This window comes from Bubalus kerabau, chromosome 19 (assembly GCF_029407905.1).
Source record: "Bubalus kerabau isolate K-KA32 ecotype Philippines breed swamp buffalo chromosome 19, PCC_UOA_SB_1v2, whole genome shotgun sequence".
NCBI lineage: Eukaryota > Metazoa > Chordata > Mammalia > Artiodactyla > Bovidae > Bubalus > Bubalus kerabau.
The window spans coordinates 16606824-16632894 of NC_073642.1; the positions used below are offsets into that span (position 1 = coordinate 16606824).

Consider the following 26071-nt stretch of genomic DNA (forward strand, 5'->3'; position numbering starts at 1 on the left):
GGAATGCAAATTGGTACAGGCACTGTAGAGAACAGCATGGAGATTCCTTAAAAAACTGGAAACAGAACTGCCATATGACCCAGCAATCCTACTGCTGGGCATACACACAGAGGAAACCAGAAGGGAAAGAGACACGTGTACCCCAAAGTTCATTGCAGCACCGTTTACAATAGCCAAGACATGGAAGCAACCTAGATGTCCATCAGCAGACGAATAGATAAGAAAGTTGTGGTACATATACACAACAGAGTATTACTCAGCTATAAAAAAGAATGTATTTGAGTCAGTTCTGATGAGGCGGATGAAATCAGAGCCTATTATACAGAGTGGAGTAAATCAGAAAGAAAAACACCAATACATATGTTAATGCATGGAATTTAGAAAGATGGTAACAATGACCCTATATGCAAGACAGGGAAAGGGACACAGATGTAAAGAACAGACCTTTGGACTCTGGGAGAAAGCGAGGGTGGGATGATTTGAGAGAATAGCATTGAAACGTGTATGTGAAACAGATGACCAGTCCAAGTTCAATGCATGAAACAGAGCCCTCAAAGCCAGTGCACGAGGACAATCCAGAGAGACGGGGTGGGGAGAGAGGTGGGAGGGGGGTTCAGGGTGGGGGACACATGTACACTCATGGCAGATTCATGTCCATGTATGGCAAAACCACCACAATATTGTAATTAGCCTCCAATTAAAATAAATATTTTTTTTAAAAAAAAGGATGAATATGGAATTTAGAAAGATGGTAACAATAACCCCGTGTACGAGACAGCAAAAGAGACACTGATGTATAGAACAGTCTTATGGACTCTGTGGGAGAGGGAGAGGGAGAGGGTGGGGAGATTTGGGAGAATGGCATTGAAACATGTATAATACCATGTATGAAACGAGTTGCCAGTCCAGGTTCGATGCACGATACTGGATGCTTGGGGCTGGTGCACTGGGACGACCCAGAGGGAGGGTATGGGGAGGGAGGAGGGAGGAGGGTTCAGGATGGGAAGCACGGGTATACCTGTGGTGGATTCATTGCGATGTTTGGCAAAACTAATACAATATTGTAAAGTTTAAAAATAAGATAAAATTTAAAAAAAAACTAAAAAAAGGATGATTCTGAATACTATTAGACACATGTAGAATGTCTATGAGTGCTCTTAAATAATATATATTTATATGTAAATATGGGTACATCTGGCTATCTCCATACGAATACAGCTAGTTTTTTCCTTTGCTATTTTTGAGCAATTAGTGGTGTGGTACCAAGAAGGAGTCCATCAAAATACAAAAAATAATTATGATGCAGTAATATGATACAGAATATCAGGGGCTTTATTTCCTTTTTGACAAATTTTCTGTGATGTGCTTATGCAGTAAAATTATTTTTTAGCAAACCAAAACAGTGAAGAGGAGAGGCCCCCTCCGGCTGGCACAGGTGACCGCACACTCACCGTGAACACCTTCTCTGGGGCCCCCTTGGCCCTCATGTTGGTGTCGTGCACGTGCTTGAGAATCATCCAGGCTTCGTCGTGTTTGCCCATCTGGTAAAACCAAGGAGAGAGACATGAACAATCCTTTGCTAATTAGAGGTGGAAAACCCAACAGAGACAACAGGGTGCTGACGCTCGCATCTTAGGCCACTGGCCATGGATGCGTTACAATCTGTGGCTTGTGAAAAACCAGCACAAGCTTCTGTTGCAGCCCATCCTGGAAGGCTAATCAGGCTGTGCCTTCGAGGTGTAAATGCTGGGTATTATTATCATCATAGGCTGTGAGTAACTACTTGTAGTTTTAAGGTTGAATAGACTGCAGGTGGGAGCCATGATCCTCTCTGGACGATTAAAGCCAAGACCCAACATATAACAGGTTCAATTGTGTCCCCCACGCCAAAGATATGTTGAAGTTCTATCCCTCAGTGCCCCCAGAAGGTGACTTTATTTGGAAGTAGGGTTGCTGCAGATGTAATTAAGATGAGGTCATACTGGGGTAGGATGGGCCCCTAATCCAACATGATTGGTGCCCTTATAAGAAGAAGCCCAAGTGAAGACCTAGAGGCACTCAGAGAGAATACTTTGTGGTGACAAAGACAGACTGGAGTGAAAGAGCTGCAAGCCAAGGACCACCCCAAATGTAAGCAACCCACCCAGAAGCTGGAAGAGACAAAGTGAAGGTTGCACTATGGCAGTGGCCCCCAACCTTTTTGGCACCAGGGACCTGTGTCATGGAAAACAATTTCTCCATGGACCAGGATGCAGAGGATGGTTTTGGGAGTTTTCAAGTGCATTTCATTTATTGTGCACTTTATTTCTATTATCACTACATCAGCTCCACCTCAGATCATCAGGCACTAGGTTCCAGAGGTTGGGGACCTCTTCCCTAAGGACTTCTGAGGGAGTGTGGTCCCACAAACACCTTGATTTGGCACTTTTAGCCAACAGATCTGGGAGACAACAAATTTCTGTAACTCTGAGACACTCAGTTTGTGTACCTTTGTTACAGCAGTCCTAGAGAGCTAATACACATCAAAGCTTCTGAGATAAGCTTGGATTAAAAAAAAAAACAAAAAACTTTTTGCTGCATCTGCCCCTGACCAATGGGATGAAAGAAGACATTCAACAAGAAAGTCTGCAGAAAGTTAGAAGGAAGCTTGTGAGTGGACTCTGAGAACTGGGGCTGTAAGAGCCTTGGAGTCCTATCGCCCTTCCACCAGCCCTACCCATCTGACCACTGCAAGCACGAGAGCCTCCACCACCACCACCATCAAGCTGGAAACCTCATAGGACTGTGGGAGCAGCCTTCTGGAGGAGAGAGGCCCTGTAGAGACAAGAGTCTTGCAGGGCTGGGGAGCAGAGAAAGAGCGACAACCCAGTTCACTGCTGTAACATGGAAAAAACTCCATGCAGCTTTTTGTTTTGTTTTGGGCACTTTTTGTTTTGTTTTGTTTTCTGCCTCACAGCGCGTGGATGTTAGTTCCCTGCCCAGGGATTGAACCAGTGCCTCCTGCAGTGGAAGCACGTTGGAGAGGACCACTGGACTGCCAGGGAAGTCCCGCTCATGCAGCTCTGAAGGTCATCAGGACCTCTGGGGAGCATGGGTACCAGAAGCATCTTCAAGAGGGTGCCCTCCAGCTCCACCCAGACTCGGGAAGCGGTGCCGCTGCTCTGCACTCTGTGAGCTCGGGTCCCTCCAGCTCTGGCAGTCCTTGCATCCTGGGCAGGCCACCATCACGACGGGTTTAATGACGGGCCAGGTCAAAGCCAACCTGGGACCAAGGGGCTAGGACAGCAGGCCTCGCACGGGGCGGGGCACTGACTCACCTCCAGCAGAAACCTCGGGCTCTCCGGCAGGAACTTCAGGGCCACCATGGACACGGTGCAGGGCAGAGCGCAGACGATGACAAACACTCTCCAGCTGTGGAAGTGGTAGTTGCTGCCCATGCTGAAGCCCCAGCCTGTGAAGAAGCAGCCAGACACGAAGCACTAGTTACAACAGCCAGGACATGGAAGCAGTGCAATGTCTGTAGACAAATGAACGCGTAAAGATGTACTATCTATTCATAGTGGAACACTACTCAGCCATAAAAAGGAACGAAACTGGGTCATTTGTATTGATATTGATGGGCCTAGAGTCCATCATACCAAGTGAAGTAAGTCAGAAAAGAGAAAAACAGATATCGTATGTATATTAATGCCTATTTGTGCAATCTAGAAATATGGTACAAATGAGCCTGTTCACAGGGCAGAAATAGAGACACAGACACAGAGGACAGACATGTGGCACAGAGGGGAAGGAGAGGGTGGATGAACTGGGAGAGGAGCACTGACATATATACGCTCAGTTCAGTTCAGTCGCTCAGTCGTGTCCGACTCTCTGCGACCCCATGGACCGCAGCACATGGCCTCCCTGTCCATCAACAACTCCCGGAATTCACCTAAACTCATGTCCATTGAGTCGGTGATGCCATCCAACCATCTCATCCTCTGTCGTCCCCTTCTCCTCTTGCCTTCAATCTTTCCCAGTATTGGGCTCTTTTCAAATGAGTCAGCTCTTCGCATCAGGTGGCCAAAGTATCAGAATTTCAGCTTCAATATCAGTCCTTCCAATGAACATTCAGGTCTAATCTCCTTTAGGATGGACTGGTTGGATCTCCTTGCAGCCCAAGGGACTCTCAAGAGTATTCTCCAACACTGCAGTTCAAAAGCATCAATTCTTTGGCACTCAGCTTTCTTTATAGTCCAACTCTCACATCCATACATGACCACTGGAAAAACCATAGCCTTGACTAGATGGACCTTTGTTGGCAAAGTAATGTCTCTGCTTTTTAATATGCTGTCTATGTTGGTCATAACTATGACATAATATGACATAACTATGACAACATAATATGCTATCTATCTATGTTGGTCATAACTTTCCTTCCAAGGAGTAAGCGTCTTTTAGTTTCATGGCTGCAGTCACCATCTGTAGAAATAGCTAGCTAGCAGGAAGCTGCTGTACAGCACAGGGAGCTCAGCTCCGTGCTCTGTGATGACCTAGAGGGGTGGGATGGGGTGGTGGTGGGAGGGAGGCTCAAGAAGGAGGGGATATGTGTATACATGGCTGATTCACCTCATTGCACAGCAGAAACTAACACAACATTGTAAAGCAACTATACTCCAGTTGAAAATAAAGCAGTCAGAGTGTCTCTGACACTTGGTCTTAGAGTGACCTTCAAGAAAGTGAAAGTGTTAGTCCCTCGGTCCTGTCTGACTCTTTGCAACCCTATGGACTGTAGCCTGCCAGGCTCCTCTGTCCATGGGATTCTCCAGGTAAGAATACTGAGGTGAGTTGCCCTGCCCCTCTCCAGGGTATCCTCCCAACCCAGGGATCAAACCTGCATCTCCTGCATTGCATGCAGATTCTTCACCATCTGAGCCATCAGGGAAGACAAAGGAAAGCCAGAGCAGGGCCTTATGTGACCTAGGGTTTTGATGGGGGATTACTCTCACCCACGTCAAAGAGCAACACCAGCTCTGGGTGATTCCAAAGCACAGGGCTTAAGACCACAGTTTGAAAACCACTGTCAGTGATAACGCTAATTTTTTTTTTTTTAAAGAAACTGAGCTTCTATATTCAAATGAATTCATAATCATTGAAACAGAGAGGTGACTAGCTCCAACTCAGCTTTCATTATATTCAAAGTATTCCTAAAACTCATTTTTGGACATTGCCTTTAGAATCTACAAAACGTTATTTCAAACATCTTTATAAGTAGCAAATTTCCCTCTTTCAGGGAACAATGACACAGTGGAAAGTGCCTGGACTTCTGCGGTTACATAGGTCAGAGTTCAAATCCTGGCTTTCTCACATCGTTACTGTTACCTTGGTGAGTTTCACAGCTGTAGAATCCAGCTAATGGTACTTCCACAGATTCACCGTGTGTGAAAGCGCCCCAGCAATCAATAATAATTCACCTTCTTTGAGGGTAGCTTTGATTTGTTTAGAAATAGTTACATGACATTTAGTGCCAAAGATGGTGAGTAAAATGGGTGAATATCAGCAAAGATCAGCAAAAGAACTGTTTTCTTTTTCTCTCATGCCATTCAAAACAACCTCTGAAGACAATTCCAACAGGATTTCTGGTGTTGGTTTTGTTTTTAAGGTTTTTTTTTTTTTTTTCTGATGGGGACCATTCTTAAAGTCTTTATTGAACTTGTTACAATATTTCTTCTGTTGCTTATGCTGTGCTTAGTCACTCTGTCATGTCCCACTCTTCGCGACCCCGTGGACTGTAGCCTGCCAGGTTCTTCTGTCCATGGGATTCCCCAGGCAAGAATACTGCAGTGGATTGCCATGTGCTCCTCCAGGGGATCTTCCCAACCCAGGTATCAAACCCAGGGCTCCCCCACTGCAGGCAGATTCTTTACCATTTGAGCCACCAGGGAAGCCCATGAATACTGCAGGGGGGAGGCTATTCCTTCTCCAGGGGACCTTCCCAACCCAGGAATCAAATCGGGGTCTCGTGCACTGTCCGTGGATTCTTTACCAGAATTTTGTTGTTTATGTTTTGGATTTTTTGGCCTCAAGGCATGTGGGATCTTCACTACCCAACCAGGGATTAAACCTGCACCCCCTGTATTGGAAGGCAGTCTTAACCACTAGACTGCCAGGGAAGTCCCCCAATAGCATTTCTTAAAAAGACCTAACTTTATAAATAAATATAGTGATTTCTAAAGTTCAAAGGGTAAATATAATTCCGCTGTAAAATCGCTATTCCATTTACTTGAAAAATACACTAAATGGCTAACTCCAGAGGTGCGAGGTTTATGTCTTGAAGTCTATTACTTACCATTGCAGTTCAATTTGTCGTACTTGCCAGAGACTCCTAACTAACATCTCTTGTTTCTGCAGATATTTCTAACTCTATTTGCAGAGTGAAGGACTGGCCAGAGAGAATCCCAGGTGGAAAAACACGGGACTGTGGCCACTTTTACACAATGGCCACAGAACATAATACACAGAATACATCCAGCCTTCTCAATCAGAATCAAACCTCTTTATGCACAGCCCGTCCTCCTTCCCATATCACTGGGGTTTGCTTGTTTATTTTAATTTTAATTAAAAAGCCTTTCCTTTCTCCTGGGAGTGACAACTGGAAGAGGAAGACAAAACCATAGGAAGATTTCCACATTCTCAGCTCGTGTTCAAAAACCATTCTGGTGTAATTAGAAATAACCACATAGCCATCCAACTCAGGTGGGTAACAAGAGAAGAAGAACAGAAACAGGTATGTTTAGAAAGTACTCTGCCTCAGAGAGATATTTTTTTCTTAATGATAATATGTGCAAATTATCCAAAATCCATTATTCCCTCATGCCTCTCTGGTTTTTACGGTGACTTAGTAACCTGCACTTCATTAGGCACATCTTTGGGGCCTTGAATTAAATAAAATTAAATAGCGAACTGCTTCCAAATATATGGTACAACCGCTAATCTGGAGACATGGATTGTCTTGTTCACTGATCTTTTAGCTTGCCCTACTTTTTCTCCATCAGGATTTCACAAACAGCTGGTGCTGCTGACTACAGTGGGAATTAATCTTCCATAGTATAGCCACTCTTTTCAGGGCTGTGCCCATGACTTCCCAGAAAAACATTCTGAGCTTTGTAATTTTCTTTCTTAATGACTCCGTCACCCAAATTCCTGGTGCCAAGACCTCACATCATTTCATTCCGGCAAAAGCAATTAAATGGTTTGTACAAGCTACATACAAACATTCCGTCTCCTTTCTGGATCACCCTTGCATTTGTCCCTGCTGAGTGGAGGCGATGTGAGCGGATTAATGTCTTAGGCCTATTAAAAAATATCATCAAATAACTGGTTCACTGTGGGCAAAACATCTGGTCCTGGTAAAAATGAGGCTTAAAATAAATAGTCACTCCTGTTACACTGTGATTCTAGTCTACCATATTTCTAGGATGGTTTGCCCTCAAGTAAATGTGCATTTCAAGCCTAATCATCCAAGAAGCCATTTTTAAATGGCATGTAAAAACCACAGATTTCATACAAGCATCAGTTCAGTTCAGTTCAGTCACTCAGTCATGTCCGACTCTTTGTGACCCCATGGACTGCAGCATGCCAGGCTTCCCTGTCCATCACCAACTCCCGGAATTTACCAAAACTCATGTTTATCGAGTCCGTGATGCCATCCAACCATCTCATCCTCTGTCACCCCGCTTCTCCTCCTGCCTTCAATCTTTCCCAGCATCAGGGTCTTTTCCAAAGAGTCAGTTCTTCGCATCAGGTAGCCAAAGTATTAAAGTTTCAGCTTCAGCATCAGTCCTTCCAATGAATATTCAGGACTGATTTCCTTTAGGCTTGACTGGTTGGATCTCCTTGCAGTCCACAAAAGCATACAAATAGGAAAATATCCCGTCCATTTGGAGTAGGATATTTAAGCACAAGCCCTGTTATCAGCCAGCAGCCTTATGGCCCCTCTGCCGTGGAAATCCCATTCAGTTTTGATCAACAAGTTCCCAGCCCGAATTATTTTATTGTTTCTTTAAAAACCAGACACCCAGACATTGGCATGTGTTAGTGTGTAAAGTGAAGTGAAAAAATGACACAGTTTGTAGTGACTACTGAAGGCTGCTACCCACCTCACAAAATCTTTCCAGTCCTTCTCCACTGGGTTGCAGACTTGTGGTTTGGGTGTGACTGACCCCACCCACAACGCCAGGGACGGGAAATGAAGTATATGAACCCTCAGTATCTGGCATCCTCTGGAGTTTAGTGATTGGCTGAGGTGAGCATATGACCTAAGCTGATCCAATCAGAGTGAAGCCAAGAACCTTTGCTCATTGGTTGGTTGTGGGGGCGGTCCCCTTACAGAACAAGCAGTCTGCAAACGGCCAGAATTGCTAATGCAGCTTGGAGGGAAGCCAGGCCAAGTACTAGAATCATCTCCAAAGTTTTCTCGACATTCTTTGCATCCTAAGAACTGCTGGCTGTAAAGGCTGGCACAGATCAAATCTCTAGAGTCAATTCCTTTTGCTTCTTTCTCCCTTCATTTTATAGATGAAGGAACCAAGCCTAGACAAGCTAGAGTGACTTGTCCCAAATTACAGAGCCCCGCTATTTTGACTTAGCTTTTATCCAGAATCTATTTATTCCCCTCCCAGCAAATTTTTCTAATTCAATTTATATGTAGAAATAGTTTCTTACTGTTAACACATTTGGACCAATGACCAGGGGAAATGATATTATATTAATAGCAAGGACAAAAGCAATTCCTTGGACCCATGTAACCAACAGCCTGGATAATTAAAGTGTGCCTTTAGGGGAAGGGTAGAATGCAGAGCCTAATATGGGGAATAATACAGTTTTGTATCTAAAATTATGAAAAACTGCCTGTGTGCACGTTTAGGCGCTTCAGTCGTATCCACCTGTGACCTGATGGACTGTAGCCTGCCAGGCTCCTTTGTCCATGGGATTCTGCAGGCAAGAATACTGGTGTGGGTTGCCATGCCCTTCTCCAGGGAGAACTGCCTATGGTAACAGAATTACCTGGAAAACGTCAACTCTTTATTTCATTGTTTCTGTTCATATTTCTTTCTCTGTTTCTAATACAAAATCCAGTGGGATATGGTCTCAAACCCATTTCCTCCAGCTTCAGGGCACACAGCCAGGTTACACTGCCCGGCGTCCTTTGCCGTAGTGTGTGGTCGCATTACAGATTTGGGGCCAAGGGGATGTGAGCAAAGAGGATGTGATCCACTTCCTACCCTGCCCTTCAAAAGCACCCACATGCAACTGCCCATGCTGTTTTCCTGAACCAGCATGTAGGTTACATGCTGAAGAGGGGAGAGCACAGGCTGGGAGGAACCTGAGCCCTAAGATTACTGAGGAGCAGAGCTGCCCACAGATCAGAAAGACCAGCCAGCTTTGAAGGAGGGGAAAATATCTTTGGTGTTAAACCAAGATTTCAGGGTTGATCAGGTTCTCAGGGTAATATACCCAGCATCTCCTTAACTACACCAATCCAAGAAGATTGCTTCTTCTTAAAAAGATAATGCTGAAGCCTCCATTAGTCCAGAACAGACAACAGAGAGGTTTAGATTTAAAACAAGCATGCCAAGAGACAAAGTAACCCTCCTACGCTATTGGTGGAGATGCAAATTGGTACATCCTCCCATGGAGAACAGTATAGAGGTTCCCTAAAAAACTAAAGATAGAATTACCATATGATCCTGCAATCCCACTCCTGGGCATTATCTGGAGAAAATTCTAATTCAAAAAGCTACATGCACCCCAGTGTTCACAGCAGCACCATTTACAGTAGCCAAGACATGGAAGCAACCTAAATGTTGCTGCTAAATGTTGCTGTTCATCATGGGACAGAGGAACGGATGAAGAACACGTAACATATATTATGGAATACTGCATGCATGCATGCTAAGTCGCTTCAGTTGTGTCTGACTCTTTGCAACCCTATGGACTGTAGCCCACCAGGCTCCTCTGTCCATAGGATTCTCCAGGCAAGAATACTGGAGTAGGTTGTTATGCCCTCCTCCAGGGTATTTTCCCCACCCAGGGATCAAACCCACATCATCTCCATGGGGTCGCGAAGAGTCAGACACGACTGAGGGACTTCACTTTCACTTTTCACTTTCATGCATTGGAGAAGGAAATGGCAACCCACTCCAGTGTTCTTGCCTGGAGAATCCCAGGGACGGGGGAGCCTGGTGGGCTGCAGTCCATGGGGTCGTGAAGAGTCAGACATGACTGAATGACTTCACTTTCACTTTTCACTTTCATGCATTGGAGAAGGAAATGGCAACCCACTCCAGTGTTCTTGCCTGGAGAACCCCAGGGACGGCGGAGCCTTATGGGCTGCCGTCTATGGGGTCGCCCAGAGTCGAACACGACTGAAGCAATTTAGCAGCAGCAGCAGCAGCAAGAACCTACTATATAGCATAGGAACCATTCTCTATATTTTGTAATAAACTATATGGGGAAAGAATCTGAAAAAGAGTAACTGACTCACAATCCTGTACACCTGAAAGTAACACAACATTGCAAACAAACTGTACTTTAATAAACGCACACACGCACACACACACCCCAAGGAGGGAAATGGGTGGAGAAGTGTTGGCTAACTTCAGGGGCAGTTGTCTGCTCCTCCCTATGGTCTGCAGGATTCTAGATGATGGCAAAGCCTACATCCGTAATCTGTAGTTTGCCAAAAATAATTTTGAAGGATGTTAATGGCATTACCCAGGATACCCCAAAGGTATAATCAAATTCAAAACTGCTGCCTTCTCCCTACTTTACTCTTAATAAAATCCAATAGTGAAAGTTAATGTTGCCAAGTCTCTGTCCAGAAAATCCAGTTTTCACAATTAACCAAGATAATAAAATTGTCTCGGCTGAAACCAAGACCTTGTCTGTAAGGGCTGCTCCATGTCTGCAACCAAAAGAGGGACAGCAGGAAGTAAAATGGAAAATGCATGAGAGCACTGCGCTGCGAGGGAGGGGGCGTCAGGATTCAAGGTCACGCCAAGGCCAAGTCATCAATCTGGCCGAGTCACCAACTTCTTGGCCTCTGCTACACCATCTATAAAAAGGAGTTACTGAGCCTAACTCATTGTGAGGAGGAGAACTGGAGATGAAGTTTGCCTTAAAGGGCTTCCTGGGTGGCTCAGATGATAAAGAATCCACCTGCAATGCAGGAGACCCAGGTTCGATCTCTAGGTCAGGAAGATCCCCTGGAGAAGGGAATAGAGCCTAATTTGCTGTGAGGAGGAGGGCTGGAGATGAAAGTCGTAATCCTTTCAAATAAAAGAGAGGAAAGGAGAGAAGGAGGGGGGAGAAGAGGGAGGGTAGACTGTATTATTTCCAGACAGACGTGTACTGAAATTAGCAATGTGTCTCCAGTGCTGGAAGTTCTTTAGAAAGATCCAGGTTGTACTCAGGAACTGTGTATGAGAATGTGGGATTAAGGCTGAGGACAGGAAGTGCTGTTCGGATGCAGGTGTCTCGGAACAAAGGCCCATTGGCCCTTTGAAGCTTTCTGTACTCACCGTAGTGCGGGATGATGCTCCAGGCCATGGCAGATGCATAGATGCCACCAGTCATCCAGAAGATGCCCAGCCAACTGAGATGCTCTCCTCGCTTCTCCCGGGACAAGAATTCAGAAAAATATGCAAACACGATGGGCAGAGCACCCCCAATACTGAAGAGAGAAAACACCAGAAAGGAAGAATCAAGTCAGACACTAAAAACAGTCAGACCAGGAACCCAATCTCCGTGTCCCGCCCTTGGGCCAAGTGGTGAAACAACCCAGTAAATTCAAAAGACCAGCCTAAGGCAGCGTTAGGTTCTTTTGACCTTATACACTGACTTTGCAACCTAACCCCTTTCTAAGATTCAACCTTAACACAGTATCGTGGAAGTCACACAAGAATTCAAGAACTTCCCTGGTGGTCCAGTGGTTAAGACTCTGCCTTCCACTGCAGGAGGCATGGGTTCGACTCCTGGTTGGGGAATAAGGCACCACATGCCGTGAGGTACAGCCAGAAATTAAAAAGCAGAATTCAGTTCAAGGTTTTCTGGAGAACCACTCAGAGGCAAGGTACCAGGATGGATGGATGGCAGGAGGGGCCAGCTGAACCTCTGTGATTACGTACCCTATGCCTGAGATGAGTCTGCAGAAGAGGAAAGCTCCATATCCCTGTACGAAGGAGGAGAGGGAGGCAAAGGAAGCATTGATGGCCAGGGAGATGCTGAGGACTCGCTTCCTCCCCAGCTTATCAGCCAGGCCCCCCAGGACGAAGGCTCCCCCCATCATTCCTAGGTAGACTATCAGCCCTGTGAGGAAGAGAAAGAGAGAGAGGAGGGTGGAGAGAGGAGACAAGAGATTAGAGACCGTGCGGTGTTTTAGAAAACCTGATGCCCATCTTAATGCATCCTAGAAATTCTGTGTCACAGACACAAAAGGTGGAGTGTGACAGATGTCGGCGGCAAATTAGACATGTTGGACAAATGCGACTTCTGAGGAACGCTATTCAGAAAATAACAGCCTCACCAGGTTGACACATATGTACACGTGCTAAAATAGATCAACCAGAACTGGGTTTGACGTACCTTTCTTTGAAATGCGTAATGTGCAGCTGAAGGAAATTCTGTCATTTTTATTTTTAAACAAAAAAGTGGCAGTGCCTCAAATGTCCTTACCTGCGGGGTTATGCTTAAAGACAAATTTCCCAGGAAAAAGTGTGGTGAGGCAGGTATGGGGACCATTGGGAGGGCAAAGACGAGAGTGATAAGAGCAACTACCAACAAGACAGTTTACTTTAGTAAACACCCAAGAAGAACCTTTTCCAAGCCACAGCCAATGTTCAGATTTTTTTAAATTGGACTGTAATTACTTTAAATGTTGAGATTTCTCAGGAGAATGTAGAAGAGAGCAGCCATGAGCTAGCCTTTCTCCAACAGGCGTAACTTCTACGTGCTTTGTAATACAATCAATTACCCTGGTGGTGGTTTAGTCGCTCAGTCGTGTCTGACTCTTTGTGACCCCATGAACTGTAGCCCGCCAGGCTCCTCTGTCCATGGGATTCTCCAGGCAAGCATACTGGAGTAGTTTGCCATTTCCTCCTCCAGGGGATCTTCCTCACCCAGGAATCCAACCCAGGTCTCCTGCATTGGCAGGCGGATTCTTTACCACTGAGCCACTGGGGAAGCCCCATCGGTTACCTTAAGATATAGTAATATAAATACACTGTTGTAGACACATTTATGGAATTCCAATGAACCCAGCATCCTCAGAGAAGTGGAAGATCTCTAGAAGCTCACAGATAATTCTTTCCAACTAAAAACTGAATACTTACTATTTATCAACGACTGTTGCTAAGAATATATTGATACATTATATACTAAACCCAAGAAGGAAATTCTGGAGAACGTCTTTCATACAGTGGAAATCCTGAATACAAATTAGGTAAGTGTCCTTTTGCTCAACCTTGACTGTAAATCAGATGAAGAAGATCATTTATCTTTCACGAAAAGGAAGCTTCTCCTGACCCGTGGATACTTTATTTAGGCAGATGTGTGCTGGGAAGGGCCCATGTACAGCCAAAATCTTCATTAGCTGTTTAATCAACTTGAAGGGAGGTCCCCAAAAGGAGCAATGGAACTACGCTCTGCTTTACCTTCCCGGTGGCAGGTTTCCTTCTTTTATTATTTTATTTATGAGATGAAAAGAAGATAACTTTGATGCTGTCAGTGGTTTTCACTAACTAGGATTTCCTTCACTCACACGCCTCGTCACTTTTCACCTCCACACAATTCAAAGCCATGAAATAAGCCATTTCCTTTTTCCCTTCCATATATGACATCAATCAAGGAACCATGCCTATGAGTCTACAAGCATTCATTCAATGCCTGTTATTAGTTAAGTGCTATTTGGTGGTGCTAGTGGTAAAGAACCCACCTGTCAAGGCAAAAAAATAAGAAACTCAGGTTCGATCCCTGGTCAGGAAGATCCCCTGGAGGAGGGCATGGCAACCCACTCCAGTACTCTTGCCTGGGAAATCCCATGGACAGAGAAGCCTGGCAGGCTACAGTCCATGGGGTCACAAAGAGTCGGACATGACTGAAGTGACTTAGCCCATGTTTTCATTACTGGGAATACAGCAGGAGACAAATGTATGAAAATCCCTGCCTTCGTGGCCCTTACATTCTCGTTGGGAAAAGAGATGATGAGTGAGTGAGTGAAATATACAGTAAGTGGGTTGCTGAAAGTGATACAGAGAAAAGTAACACGGAGGCAGAGACAGGGAGAATCAGAGTGGGAGGTGGCACCTCCAAACAAGATGGTTCAGGGTCCCTCGGGGAACTGGGGCACTTGGGCAAAGGCCTGCGGTGAGTCAGATGCGGGCACGTCCAGGGAAAATTGCTGCACCTATGCTCCTGGGCCCAGGGTTTTTCTCCACTACTATTTTACCAGTTTCTCAGCCCACAGCTTAGAAAATATAGTGAGCAATCTCCCACTTTATTAGGTCATTGACATTTGTGTTTGAGAAAATAAGCCAAGACTTGCAAACCCAGCTCAGGCCTGGGTCATGCTGTACTGTAATGATGTCTGATTAGTGTTCCCACTAGACTCTGAGTTTATCTGCCTGATTCAGCCCTGACCAGCCAAGGGCTTTCAGAATCTGGCTCCTGGCAGACTTAATCTTGCCCAGTTCTTAGCCATTGAGTGTTATGTCTCAATGCCTTACTCATTGATGCTGCTGCTGCTGCTGCTGCTAAGTCGCTTCAGGCGTGTCCGACTCTGTGCGACCCCAGAGATGGCAGCCCACCAGGCTCCTCCGTCCCTGGGATTCTCCAGGCAAGAATACTGGAGTGGGTTGCCATTTCCTTCTCCAATGCATGAAAGTGAAAGTGAAGTCATTCAGTTGTGTTCAACCCTCAGCGACCCCATGAACTGCAGCCTACCAGGCTCCTCTGTCCATGGGATTTTCCAGGAAAGAGTACTGGAGTGGGGTGCCATTGCCTTCTCTGACTCATTGAAGAGGGTGTCTTAAAACCATCTTCTGTGGCCATGATCCATCTCTATCAAGAATGAATTGGGGGCTTCCCTAGTGGTCCACCGTGCAATGCAGGGGACACTGGTTGGATCTCTGGTCTGGGAAGATCCCACATGCTTCCAGGCAATTAAGCCTGTGTGCAGCAACTACTGACCTGCCTCCCTAAAGCCTGTGCTTCTCAACAAGAGAAGCCACCGTGGTGAGAAGCCCATGCATCTCAACTAGAGAGTAGCCCTCACTCGTTACAACTAGACAAAGCCTGTGCACAGAAATAAACACCCAGCACAGCCAAAAATAAGCAAAATAAAAGTAAATAAATATTTTTTAAAAGAATGAATTGGGTTCGTGCCTGGGTCGGGCTGTAGCTTTCCTGTTACTCTCACCAGGCGCACTAGTCTGCATGACTGGCTTTGCGCCTGGTCCATGCTAGTTTCCTACCAGCATCTGATGCCCCAACCAATCAGAAAAGTCCCAAACTCTGCCCCTGCCCAACCAGGCCTTCCCCAGGAAAGAACTAGGTTCTACCTCCTCAGACTTAGACAACCTACCTAACACAACACCCATGGCCAGAGCCCCACATATGAGATGCCCTGCCCTTCTTCTCCCCTCCCAGATAGACCCCTGGGAGCTCACCACCAGCCCAGTTCACAAGGGAGTTTTACATCATTCCTTATGCTTGGTAATTCAGGCTTCTAGACCAGGGCGGAGAGGGAACTATTTTCCCCAGGTAGGTATGTGCAGCTTCCAAGTTTGGTAGGCCTCATTTTACTACAGCTCCCTGCCTAGATGCTGAGAAAGACTGTGGGCAGGAGGAGACGGGGGTGGCAAAGGAGGAGATGGTTGGATGGCATCACCTATTCAAGTGGACATGATGAGTTTGCACAAACTCCGGGAGGTAGTGAAGGACAGGGGAGCCTGGTGTGCTGCAGTCCATGGGGTTGCAAAGAGGACATGACTAAGCGACTGAACACTGCCTAGAATTTCCAGCATCCCATTCAGCCAACAAATGACTTGTGTTGGTCTCGTGATACCTGGTGAGTAAACATTTGGAATAAAGAAAGAGATAGTGAAAGGGAGGAAGGGGGTCCAGTAGTTTAGAATCCCTGATTGTCCAGTGGTTAAGAATCTACCTTGCAATGCAAGAGACACAGGTTTGATCCCTAGTCAGGGAACTCAGATCTCACATGGCCCGAGCAACTAAGCCTGTGAGTCAAGCTAGGAGGTCCATAAGCCTCAGTGAAGATTCCACATGCTGCAACTAAGACCAGACACAGTCAAATAAATAAATAAATAGATATTTAGGGGAATAAAGGAAGGGAGGAGGAGGAGGGAATTCCCACCCAAAATACAGCTCCATGAGCAAAGCAGATGATACAGTGGCTTTAAGCCACTGAGTTATACAGGAATAGATAATGGGGTAGCAAGTATATACTTCAACCAGTAATGCTGAAGAAGCTGAAGTTGAATGGTTCTATGAAGGCCTATAAGACCTTCTAGAACTAACACCCAAAAAAGATGTCCTCTTCCTTATAGAGGCCTGGAATACAAAAGTAGAAAGTCAAGAGCTACCTGAAGTACCAGGCAAATTTGGCCTTGGAGTACAAAACGAAGCAGGTCAAAGGCTAACATAGCTTTGCCAAGAGAACACACTGGTCACAGCAAAGACCCTCTTCCAACAACATAAGAGAAGGCTCTACACATGGACATCATCAGATGGTCAACACTGAAATCAGGTGGTTATATTCTTTGCAGCCAAAGATGGAGAAGCTCTCTACTGTACAGTCAGCAAAAATAAGACCGGGAGTGGCTTATTCAGATCATGAACTCCTTATTGCCAAATTCAGACTCAGATTGAAGAAAGTAGGGAAAACCACTAGACCATTCAGGTATGACCTAAATACAGCAGAAGTGACAAATAGATTTAAGGGACTAGATCGATAGACAGAGTGCCTGAAGAACTATGGACAGAGGTTCGTGACATTGTACAAGAGGCAGTGATCAAGACCATCCTCAAGAAAAAAAAATGCAACAAGGCAAAATGGCTGTCTGGGGAGGCCTTACAAATAGCTGAGAAAAGAAGAGAAGCTAAAGGCAAAGGAGAAAAGGAAAGATATACCCATCTGAATGCAGAGTTCCAAAGAATAGCAAGGAGAGATAAGAAAGCCTTCCTCAGCGATCAATGCAAAGAAATAGAGGGAAACAATAGAATGGGAAAGACTAGAGATCTCTTCAAGAAAATTAGAGATACCAAGGGAACATTTCATGCACAGATGGGCACAATAAAGGACAGAAATGGTATGGACCTAACAGAAGCAGAAGATATTAAGAAGAGGTGACAAGAATACACAGAAGAACTGTACAAAAAAGATCTTCATGACCCAGATAACCACAATGGTGTGATCACTCACCTAGAGCCAGACATCCTGGAATGTGAAGTCAAGTGGTCCTTAGAAAGCATCACTATGAACAAAGCTAGTGGAGATGATGGAATTCCAGCTGAGCTCCTTCAAATCCTAAAAGATGATGCTGTGAAAGTGCTGCACACAATATGCCAGCAAATTTGGAAAACTCAGCAGTGGCCATGGGACTGGAAAATGTCAGTTTTCATTCCAATCCCAAAGAAAGGCAATGCCAAAGAATGCTCAAACTACTGCACAAATGCACTCATCTCACATGCTAGCAAAGTAATGTTCAAAATTATCCAAGCCAGGCTTCAACAGTATGTAAACCGTGAACTTCCAGATGTTCAAGCTGGTTTTAGGAAAGGTAGAGGACCCAGAGATCAAATTGCCAACATCCTCTGGATCATCGAAGAAGCAAGAAAGTTTCAGAAAAACATCTACTTCTGCTTTATTGACTATGCCAAAGCCTTTGACTGTGTGGATCACAACAAAGTGTGGAAAATTCTTAAAGAGACAGGAATATCAGACCACCTAACCTGCCTCCTGAGAAATCTGTACGCAGGTCAAGAAGCAACAGTTAGAACTGGACATGGAATAACAGACTGGTTCCAAATCGGGAAAGAAGTACATCAAGGCTGTATATTGTCACCCTGCTTATTTAACTTCTATGCAGAGTACATCTTGAGAAATGCCAGACTGGATGAAGCACAAGCTGGAATCAAGATTGCCAGGAGAATTATCAATAACCTCAGATATGCAGATGACACCACCCTTATAGCAGAAAGTAAAGTACAGAAGATCTAAAGAGCCTCTTGATGAAAGTAAAAGAGTAGAGTGAAAAAGTTGGCTTAAAGCTCAACATTCAGAAAAATAAGATCATGGAATCTGGTCCCATCACTTCATAGGAAATAGATGGGGAAACAATGAAAACAGTAGCAGACTTTATTGTTTGGGGCTCCAAAATCACTGCAGATGGTGACTGCAGCCGAGAAATTAAAAGACGCTTGCTCCTTGGAAGAAAAGCTATGACAAACCTTGACAGCATATTAAAAAGCAGAGACATTACTTTGCCAACAAAGGTCCAACTAGTCAAAACTATGGTTTTTCCAGTAGTCATGTATGAATGTGAGAGTTGGACTATAAAGAAAGTTGAACACAGAAGAATTGATGCTTTTGATCCGTGGTGTTGGAGAAGACTCTTGAGAGTCCCTTGGACAGCAAGGAGATCTAACCAGTCCACCTAAAGGAAATCAATCTTGAATATTCATTGGAAGGACTGATGCTGAAGCAGAAGCTCCAATACTTTGGCCACCTGATGCAAAGAACCGACTCATTGGAAAAGACCCTGTTGCTGGGAAAGATTGAAGGCGGAAGGAGAAGGGAATGACAGAGGATGAGATGGTTGGATGGCATAACTGACTCAATGGACATGAGTTTGAGCAAGCTCTGGGAGTTGGTGATGGACAGGGAAGCCTGGTGTGCTGCAGTCCATAGGGTCGCAAAGAGTCAGACATGACTGAGTGACTGAACTGAACCAATCTGAAGTACTCAACACACTTAAGAAGCCTAATGCATCCTATAACAGCAGCAAAACAGCAAACACGGACTCAGCACTGGCCACTAGACAGGAGACCCGGATTTGGTCCCTGGGTCATGAAGATCCCTTTGAGAAGGGAATAGCAACCCACTCCAGTATTCTTGTCTGGAGAATCCCACGGACAGAGGAGCCTGGCAGGCTACAGTCCATGGGTGCACAAAAAGTCAGACATGACTGAGCAACCAAGCACACACACACACACGTGTGTGTGTGTGTGTATATATATATATACATATATATATATATATATATATATAGTTGCTGTACAGCAGAAACTCACACATTGTAAAAGCAACCATACTGCAATAACAATTTAAAAAATAAAATAAAATTGAATTTCAGATTTTAAAAAAAGTTAGTCAGGGTTCCACCTTGGTGATGGGATATATCACAGACGGGAGCAGACAGCAGGTGCAAAGACAGGGAGGCAGAAACAGCGCCTGATGTGCGAGGGCAACTACCAGCAAGGAGTTCCGTGTGAACAGAGTGCAGTAGACGTGGGACACCTGGCGAGGAACTGGGGCTGGTGAGGACCGAGGCCAGCTCATAAATGGCGCAGAGGGTGTATGTGTGCGAGAGAGAACATGCGTACACATGTATGATTGCATGTACATGTGCTGTCTACATGCCTGTGGGCCTACAAGTTTAGGAGAAGGGGAGACAGGAATCAGACAAATGGTCAGGACATTTGGTAAGAACCCATCTATACACCCCTGGAGAAGGAACTGGCAACCCACTCCAGTATTCTTGCCTAGAGAATTCCATGAACAGAGGAGCCTGGTGGGCTGCTGTCCATAGGGTCGCGCAGAGTCGGACGCGACTGAAGCGACTTAGCATGCATGCATACACCCCATACCCTGGCCCCACCACAGAGAAAAACACCAGAGTCCAAAAGAAGTTCTATTTTTCTCTTACTTCAATAAAGCTATCTTCAGCACTTCTCCAGTTTCACTGTGCACACAAATCACGGAGGGATCTTTTTAATATCAGATTCTAATTCTCAGCTCAATAGGTCTGAGTTGGGGCTTGAGATTTTGCCTTTCTAGCAGGACTGGTGCGCTGATCCATGGACCACACTCTGAGTAGTGAGAGGCTAGTGTACACCCACCCTCAGGGAAACACAGGGAGGGGTAGCGATGAGAATCCTGGTCCCCGGAACCCAAAGATCTTGTTCACTGGTTGCATAATTTGAGAGACATCCTCTCACCCTCCAAGGGCTGACCACCATATCTGCAAACTGATTACTGAAGTAGCTAACCTCCAAACTGGGCTTCCCAGGTGGCACTGTGGTAAAGAACCTCCTGTCAATGCGGGAGATGCAGGAGACACAGGTTCGATCCCTGGATCAGGAAGATCCCCTGAAAAGTAAATGACAACCCGCTCCAGTATTCTTGCCTGGGAAAACCCATGGACAGAGGAGCCTGGCAGGCTACAGTCCACAGGATTACTAACAGTCAACTAAGCATGCAACTTCCAAGCTGCCTTCCCATTCACTTGTAAAAAATATAAAAAGAGAAATATGAAATTCTGTAGATTTCTCAGGAAGAAAATTGTCAGATTATAAAAACAAACCCAACGCAAAGAATAATATCCCACTGTATTGCTATGCCACTGTTGGTCTGTCCATTCACCTACTGAAGGAGATCTTTGTTGCTTCCAAGTATGAGCAATTATGAATAAAGTTGCTATAAGCTTCAGTGGGTGGATTTTTTGTGGACATACATTTTCAAATTATTTTGGTAAAGCCAAATGACTTTTTTTTTTTAATTTTATTTTATTTTTAAACTTTACATAACTGTATTAGTTTTGCCAAATATCAAAATGAATCCGCCACAGGTATACATGTGTTCCCCATCCTGAACCCTCCTCCCTCCTCCCTCCCCATTCCATCCCTCTGGGTCGTCCCAGTGCACCAGCCCCAAGCATCCAGTATCGTGCATCGAACCTGGACTGGCAACTCGTTTCATACATGATATTTTACATGTTTCAATGCCATTCTCCCAAATCTTCCCACCCTCTCCCTCTCCCACAGAGTCCATAAGACTGTTCTATACATCAGTGTCTCTTTTGCTGTCTCGTACACAGGGTTATTGTTACCATCTTTCTAAATTCCATATATATGCGTTAGTATACTGTATTGGTGTTTTTCTTTCTGGCTTACTTCACTCTGTATAATAGGCTCCAGTTTCATCCACCTCATTAGAACTGATTCAAATGTATTCTTTTTAATGGCTGAATAATACTCCATTGTGTATATGTACCACAGCTTTCTTATCCATTCATCTGCTGATGGACATCTAGGTTGCTTCCATGTCCTGGCTATTATAAACAGTGCTGCCATGAACATTGGGGTACACGTGTCTCTTTCCCTTCTGGTTTCCTCAGTGTGTATGCCACTGCTCTCACTATAGTAAAGTTGCAGGGTATAAAATCAACACACAGAAATCCCTAATATATATTATATATATATATATATATCCCTAATATATATTATATATATATAATATAATATAATAGATATATTCCTAAGTATTTTATTCTTTCCGTTGCAATGGTGAATGGAATTGTTTCCTTAATTTCTCTTTCTGTTTTCTCATTATTAGTGTATAGGAATGCAAGGGATTTCTGTGTGTTGATTTTATACCCTGCAACTTTACTACAGTGAGAGCAGTGGGATTGCTGGATCATAAGGCAGGTCTATTTCCAGTTTTTTAAGGAATCTCCACACTGTTCTCCATAGTGGCTGTACTAGTTTGCATTCCCACCAACAGTGGAAGAGGGTTCCCTTTTCTCCACACCCTCTCCAACATTTATTGCTTGTAGACTTTTGGATTGCAGCCATTCTGACTGGTGTGAAATGGTACCTCATAGTGGTTTTGATTTGCATTTCTTTGATAATGAGTGATGTTGAGCATCTTTTCATGTGTTTGTTAGCCATCTGTATGTCTTCTTTGGAGAAATGTCTATTTAGTTCTTTGGCCCATTTTTTGATTGGGTCATTTATTTTTCTGGAGTTGAGCTGTAGGAGTTGCTTGTATATTCTCGAGATTAGTTGTTTGTCAGTTGCTTCATTTGCTATTATCTTCTCCCATTCTGAAGGCTGTCTTTTCACCTTGATAATAGTTTCCTTTGATGTGCAGAAGCTTTTAAGGTTAATTAGGTCCCATTTGTTTATTTTTGCTTTTATTTCCAATATTCTGGGAGGTGGGTCATAGAGGATCCTGCTGTGATGTATGTCAGGCAGTGTTTTGCCTATGTTCTCCTCTAGGAGTTTTATAGTTTCTGGTCTTACGTTGAGATCTTTAATCCATTTTGAGTTTATTTTTGTGTATGGTGTTAGAAAGTGTTCTAGTTTCATTCTTTTACAAGTGGTTGACCAGAGTTCCCAGCACCACTTGTTAAAGAGATTGTCTTTAATCCATTGTATATTCTTGCCTCCTTTGTCAAAGATAAGGTGTCCATATGTGCGTGGATTAATCTCTGGGCTTTCTATTTTGTTCCATTGATCTATATTTCTGTCTTGGTGCCAGTACCATACTGTCTTGATAACTGTGGCTTTGTAGTAGAGCCTGAAGTCAGGTAGGTTGATTCCTCCAGTTCCATTCTTCTTTCTCAAGATCGCTTTGGCTATTCAAGGTTTTTTGTGTTTCCATACAAATTGTGAAATTATTTGTTCTAGCTCTGTGAAGAATGCTGTTGGTAGCTTGATAGGGATTGCATTGAATCTATAGATTTCTTTGGGTAGTATACTCATTTTCACTATATTGATTCTTCCAATCCATGAACATGGTATATTTCTCCATCTGTTAGTGTCCTCTTTGATTTCTTTCACCAGTGTTTTATAGTTTTCTATATATAGGTCTTTAGTTTCTTTAGGTAGATATATTCCTAAGTATTTTATTCTTTCCGTTGCAATGGTGAATGGAATTGTTTCCTTAATTTCTCTTTCTGTTTTCTCATTATTAGTGTATAGGAATGCAAGGGATTTCTGTGTGTTGATTTTATACCCTGCAACTTTACTATAGTCATTGATTAGTTCTAGTAATTTTCTGGTGGAGTCTTTAGGGTTTTCTATGTAGAGGATCATGTCATCTGCAAACAGTGAGAGCTTTACTTCTTCTTTTCCAATTTGGATTCCTTTTATTTCTTTTTCTGTTCTGATTGCTGTGGCCAAAACTTCCAAAACTATGTTGAATAGTAATGGTGAAAGTGGGCACCCTTGTCTTGTTCCTGACTTTAGAGGAAATGCTTTCAATTTTTCACCATTGAGGATAATGTTTGCTGTGGGTTTGTCATATATAGCTTTTATTATGTTGAGGTATGTTCCTTCTATTCCTGCTTTCTGGAGAGTTTTTATCATAAATGGATGTTGCATTTTGTCAAAGGCTTTCTCTGCATCTATTGAGAAAATGACTTTTGAATTCTCTTAACTTTTCTATGCTGTTTTGCTTTAGATATATCTTCTGTAAGCATCTTATAACTGGAATTTTTAAAAGCTAGGTTTGTGCTGGGACTTCCCTGGCGGTCCAGACGTTAAGACCCTGTGCTTCCAATGCAAGGGGTGTGGGTTTCATCCCTGGCCAGGGAACTAACATTCTCCTGTGCTAAACAGAGTGACCAAAAATCTTTTTAAAAATAAAAAATAATTTTTAAAAAGGCAGTTTTGTGGAGATGTAGATAATGAAGCAAATATAGTAAAATATTAATTGTAGAATCTAATTATTAGGTATATAAGTGTATATTGTAAACTTATTTCTATCTTTCTATATGTTTGAAATTTTTCATAATAAATGTTGAGGGAATAGTGAAAAAGCAAAAAACAAAAAACCAAACATGAATGGATGATTAAACGTTTGTGATTGTCACACAGGACAGATGGGTCAGATGTGGCCCTACGTCGCTTCTGGGCCACCAGTTTGCAATCTCAGCAATAAACATTGAACCAGGTATTAAGCTATTCCGTCTTCGCTCCAAAGCCACCCTTCCAGCCCCTCCATTGTCCACAAACGACATGTGCTTTGCAAGCCCTGCCAGTAGGGGGCACTGGAGGGAGGCTTAAAAGCTGGCGAAGGGGCAAGGACCTATGCTTTCTGCTCCTGCAAGTTTCACCTGAGCAGCACTCTTTCACGCTGGCTGCAGCGGTTCCCTTCCGCCGCCGCAGCAGCGGAATCCAATAAGAAGAACCACTGGAGAATGGTTCTTGGGGGAGAATGGACACACGTATATGAATGGCTGGGTTTCCCAGGTGGCTCAGCAGTAAAGAATCTACCTGCCAAGCCTTAAATGCAGGTTCAACCCCTGGGTCGGAAAGATCCCCTTGAGAAGGGCATGGCAACCCTGGCAACCCACTCCAGTATCCTTGCCTAGGAAATCCCATGGACAGAGGAGCCTGGCGGGCTACAGGCCATGGGCTCAACTGAGGGACTAAACTAAGGAAGTAAACAATATGTAAGGCTGAGTCCCTTTGCTATCCATCTGAAACTATCACAGCATTGTTAATCGGTTAGACTCCAAGACAAAATAAAAAGTTTAAAATGTGTCATAAAATTAATTATTAAATTTATTATTAATTTATTAAAGGCAGAACCAGCCACATCCTGCCTCCCCTCCCCTCACACAGCACCAGCCAGCCAGCACCCCTCTCCATAGAGCTGAGCTATAACCCCATGGGAATGCTTTCTCTCAGTTTCTAAGTTATCATAATTCTAATTTATTCCTTCTTGCCGTCCCTACCTCAGTATACGTTCTATAAACATTTCACTTATACGTACTTAGTTAATAGTATTTTTTTACATTAAATTCTCTCTGTTCTGATAACTGGCATAATTTCTGTCTCCTGACTACACCCTGATAGATTCAGACACATAGGCAAATTGATGAATCTTAGAAATTAGACACTGAGTTCAATGCCTATGCTGTACCGGATAAGGAGGCTGAGTGCCAGAGAAGGCCAGAGACTCGCGGAGGCTCTCTGCTGGCCCTGCATACACTCTGGTCTCCTGGACCAGAGCCTGGTACTTTTGCTACTAAACCTCACTGTCCAAGCCAAAGCAGGAAATCGAAAGAACAAGAAGAGCTTCTCAGAATGCTGTCGCAGGGAATCAGGATATGTGGCCTCCAAATGTGCCATTTTGATACAAGGAGTGTTTCAAGCAGAAGACAGCTGAGAAAGAGCAGACTCAAAAAAAAAAGAAAAAGCTCCCTGTTCTCTGCTATTGCTTAGTGTCTTCAGTCGTGTCCAACTCTACAACCGCATGGACTGTAGCCTGCCAGGCTCTTCTGTCCATGGGATGCTCCAGGCAAGAATACTGGAATGGGTTGCCATGCCCTCCTCCAGGGGATCTTCCCGGCCCAGGGATCCAATCTGGGTCTCCTGAACTGCAGGCAGATTCTCTACCACTGAGCCACTAGAGAAGCCCCTGACCTCCCCTACATTTGCCTAAAAGCAGGCAGGCCGTCTATGGGGTCGCACAGAGGCAGACACAGCTGAAGTGACTTAGCAGCAGCAGCAGCAGGCTTAGACTCTAAATCATCGGAGACTCTTATCAACCCAAAGACACGACAAAGAGGAAAAGTATCACTTGAAACAATTCTGTATTATTAATGGTTTGCTCCATATGTTTACCTTACCACAGTTTACCACTCTTGGAAGCCTAAGACCCTTTTTCTGTGTCTTGTCCCTTCTCTACAATGTATTGTTCTCTGTGAAGATGCTATCTAAACTGTAACCATCCCAACTGTAACCATCCCTAGAGGTACTCACAAGTATATGCATTGTGCATGGTAATGAAGTCTGTTTGTATTTCTCTTGCTAATCTGTCTTTTGTTAGTTTAAATCAAGGGCCCCCTGTCACCGAACCTAGGAAGGTAGAAGTTCTTCCTTGCGCTGTCTTGGGAGGCCATGAAAAGGAAGAAAGGAAAAAAGATGAGCTTATCCAAGGAGAAGAAAAATAGAAAATTCACAATGCCTCTGAAATGGCTCTGCTATTAAACTCATTTAA

General features: G+C 44.2%; 1 protein-coding gene across 3 annotated transcripts in view; it reads right to left on the reverse strand.

The window, feature by feature from the left end:
- Positions 1–26071, reverse strand: part of SV2B (synaptic vesicle glycoprotein 2B) — a 94803-nt gene that overhangs the window by 42563 nt on the left and 26169 nt on the right. For 2 of the 3 annotated variants that reach the window (XM_055555842.1, XM_055555841.1), the window contains exons 2-5: positions 12168–12348; positions 11562–11713; positions 3318–3451; positions 1452–1541 (exon numbers count right to left, since the gene is read on the reverse strand). In XM_055555842.1, coding sequence (XP_055411817.1) covers positions 1452–1541; positions 3318–3451; positions 11562–11713; positions 12168–12348 — 557 coding nt within the window. The remainder of the gene's footprint in view (positions 1–1451; positions 1542–3317; positions 3452–11561; positions 11714–12167; positions 12349–26071) is intronic. The other variant, XM_055555843.1, reaches the window with a different exon arrangement.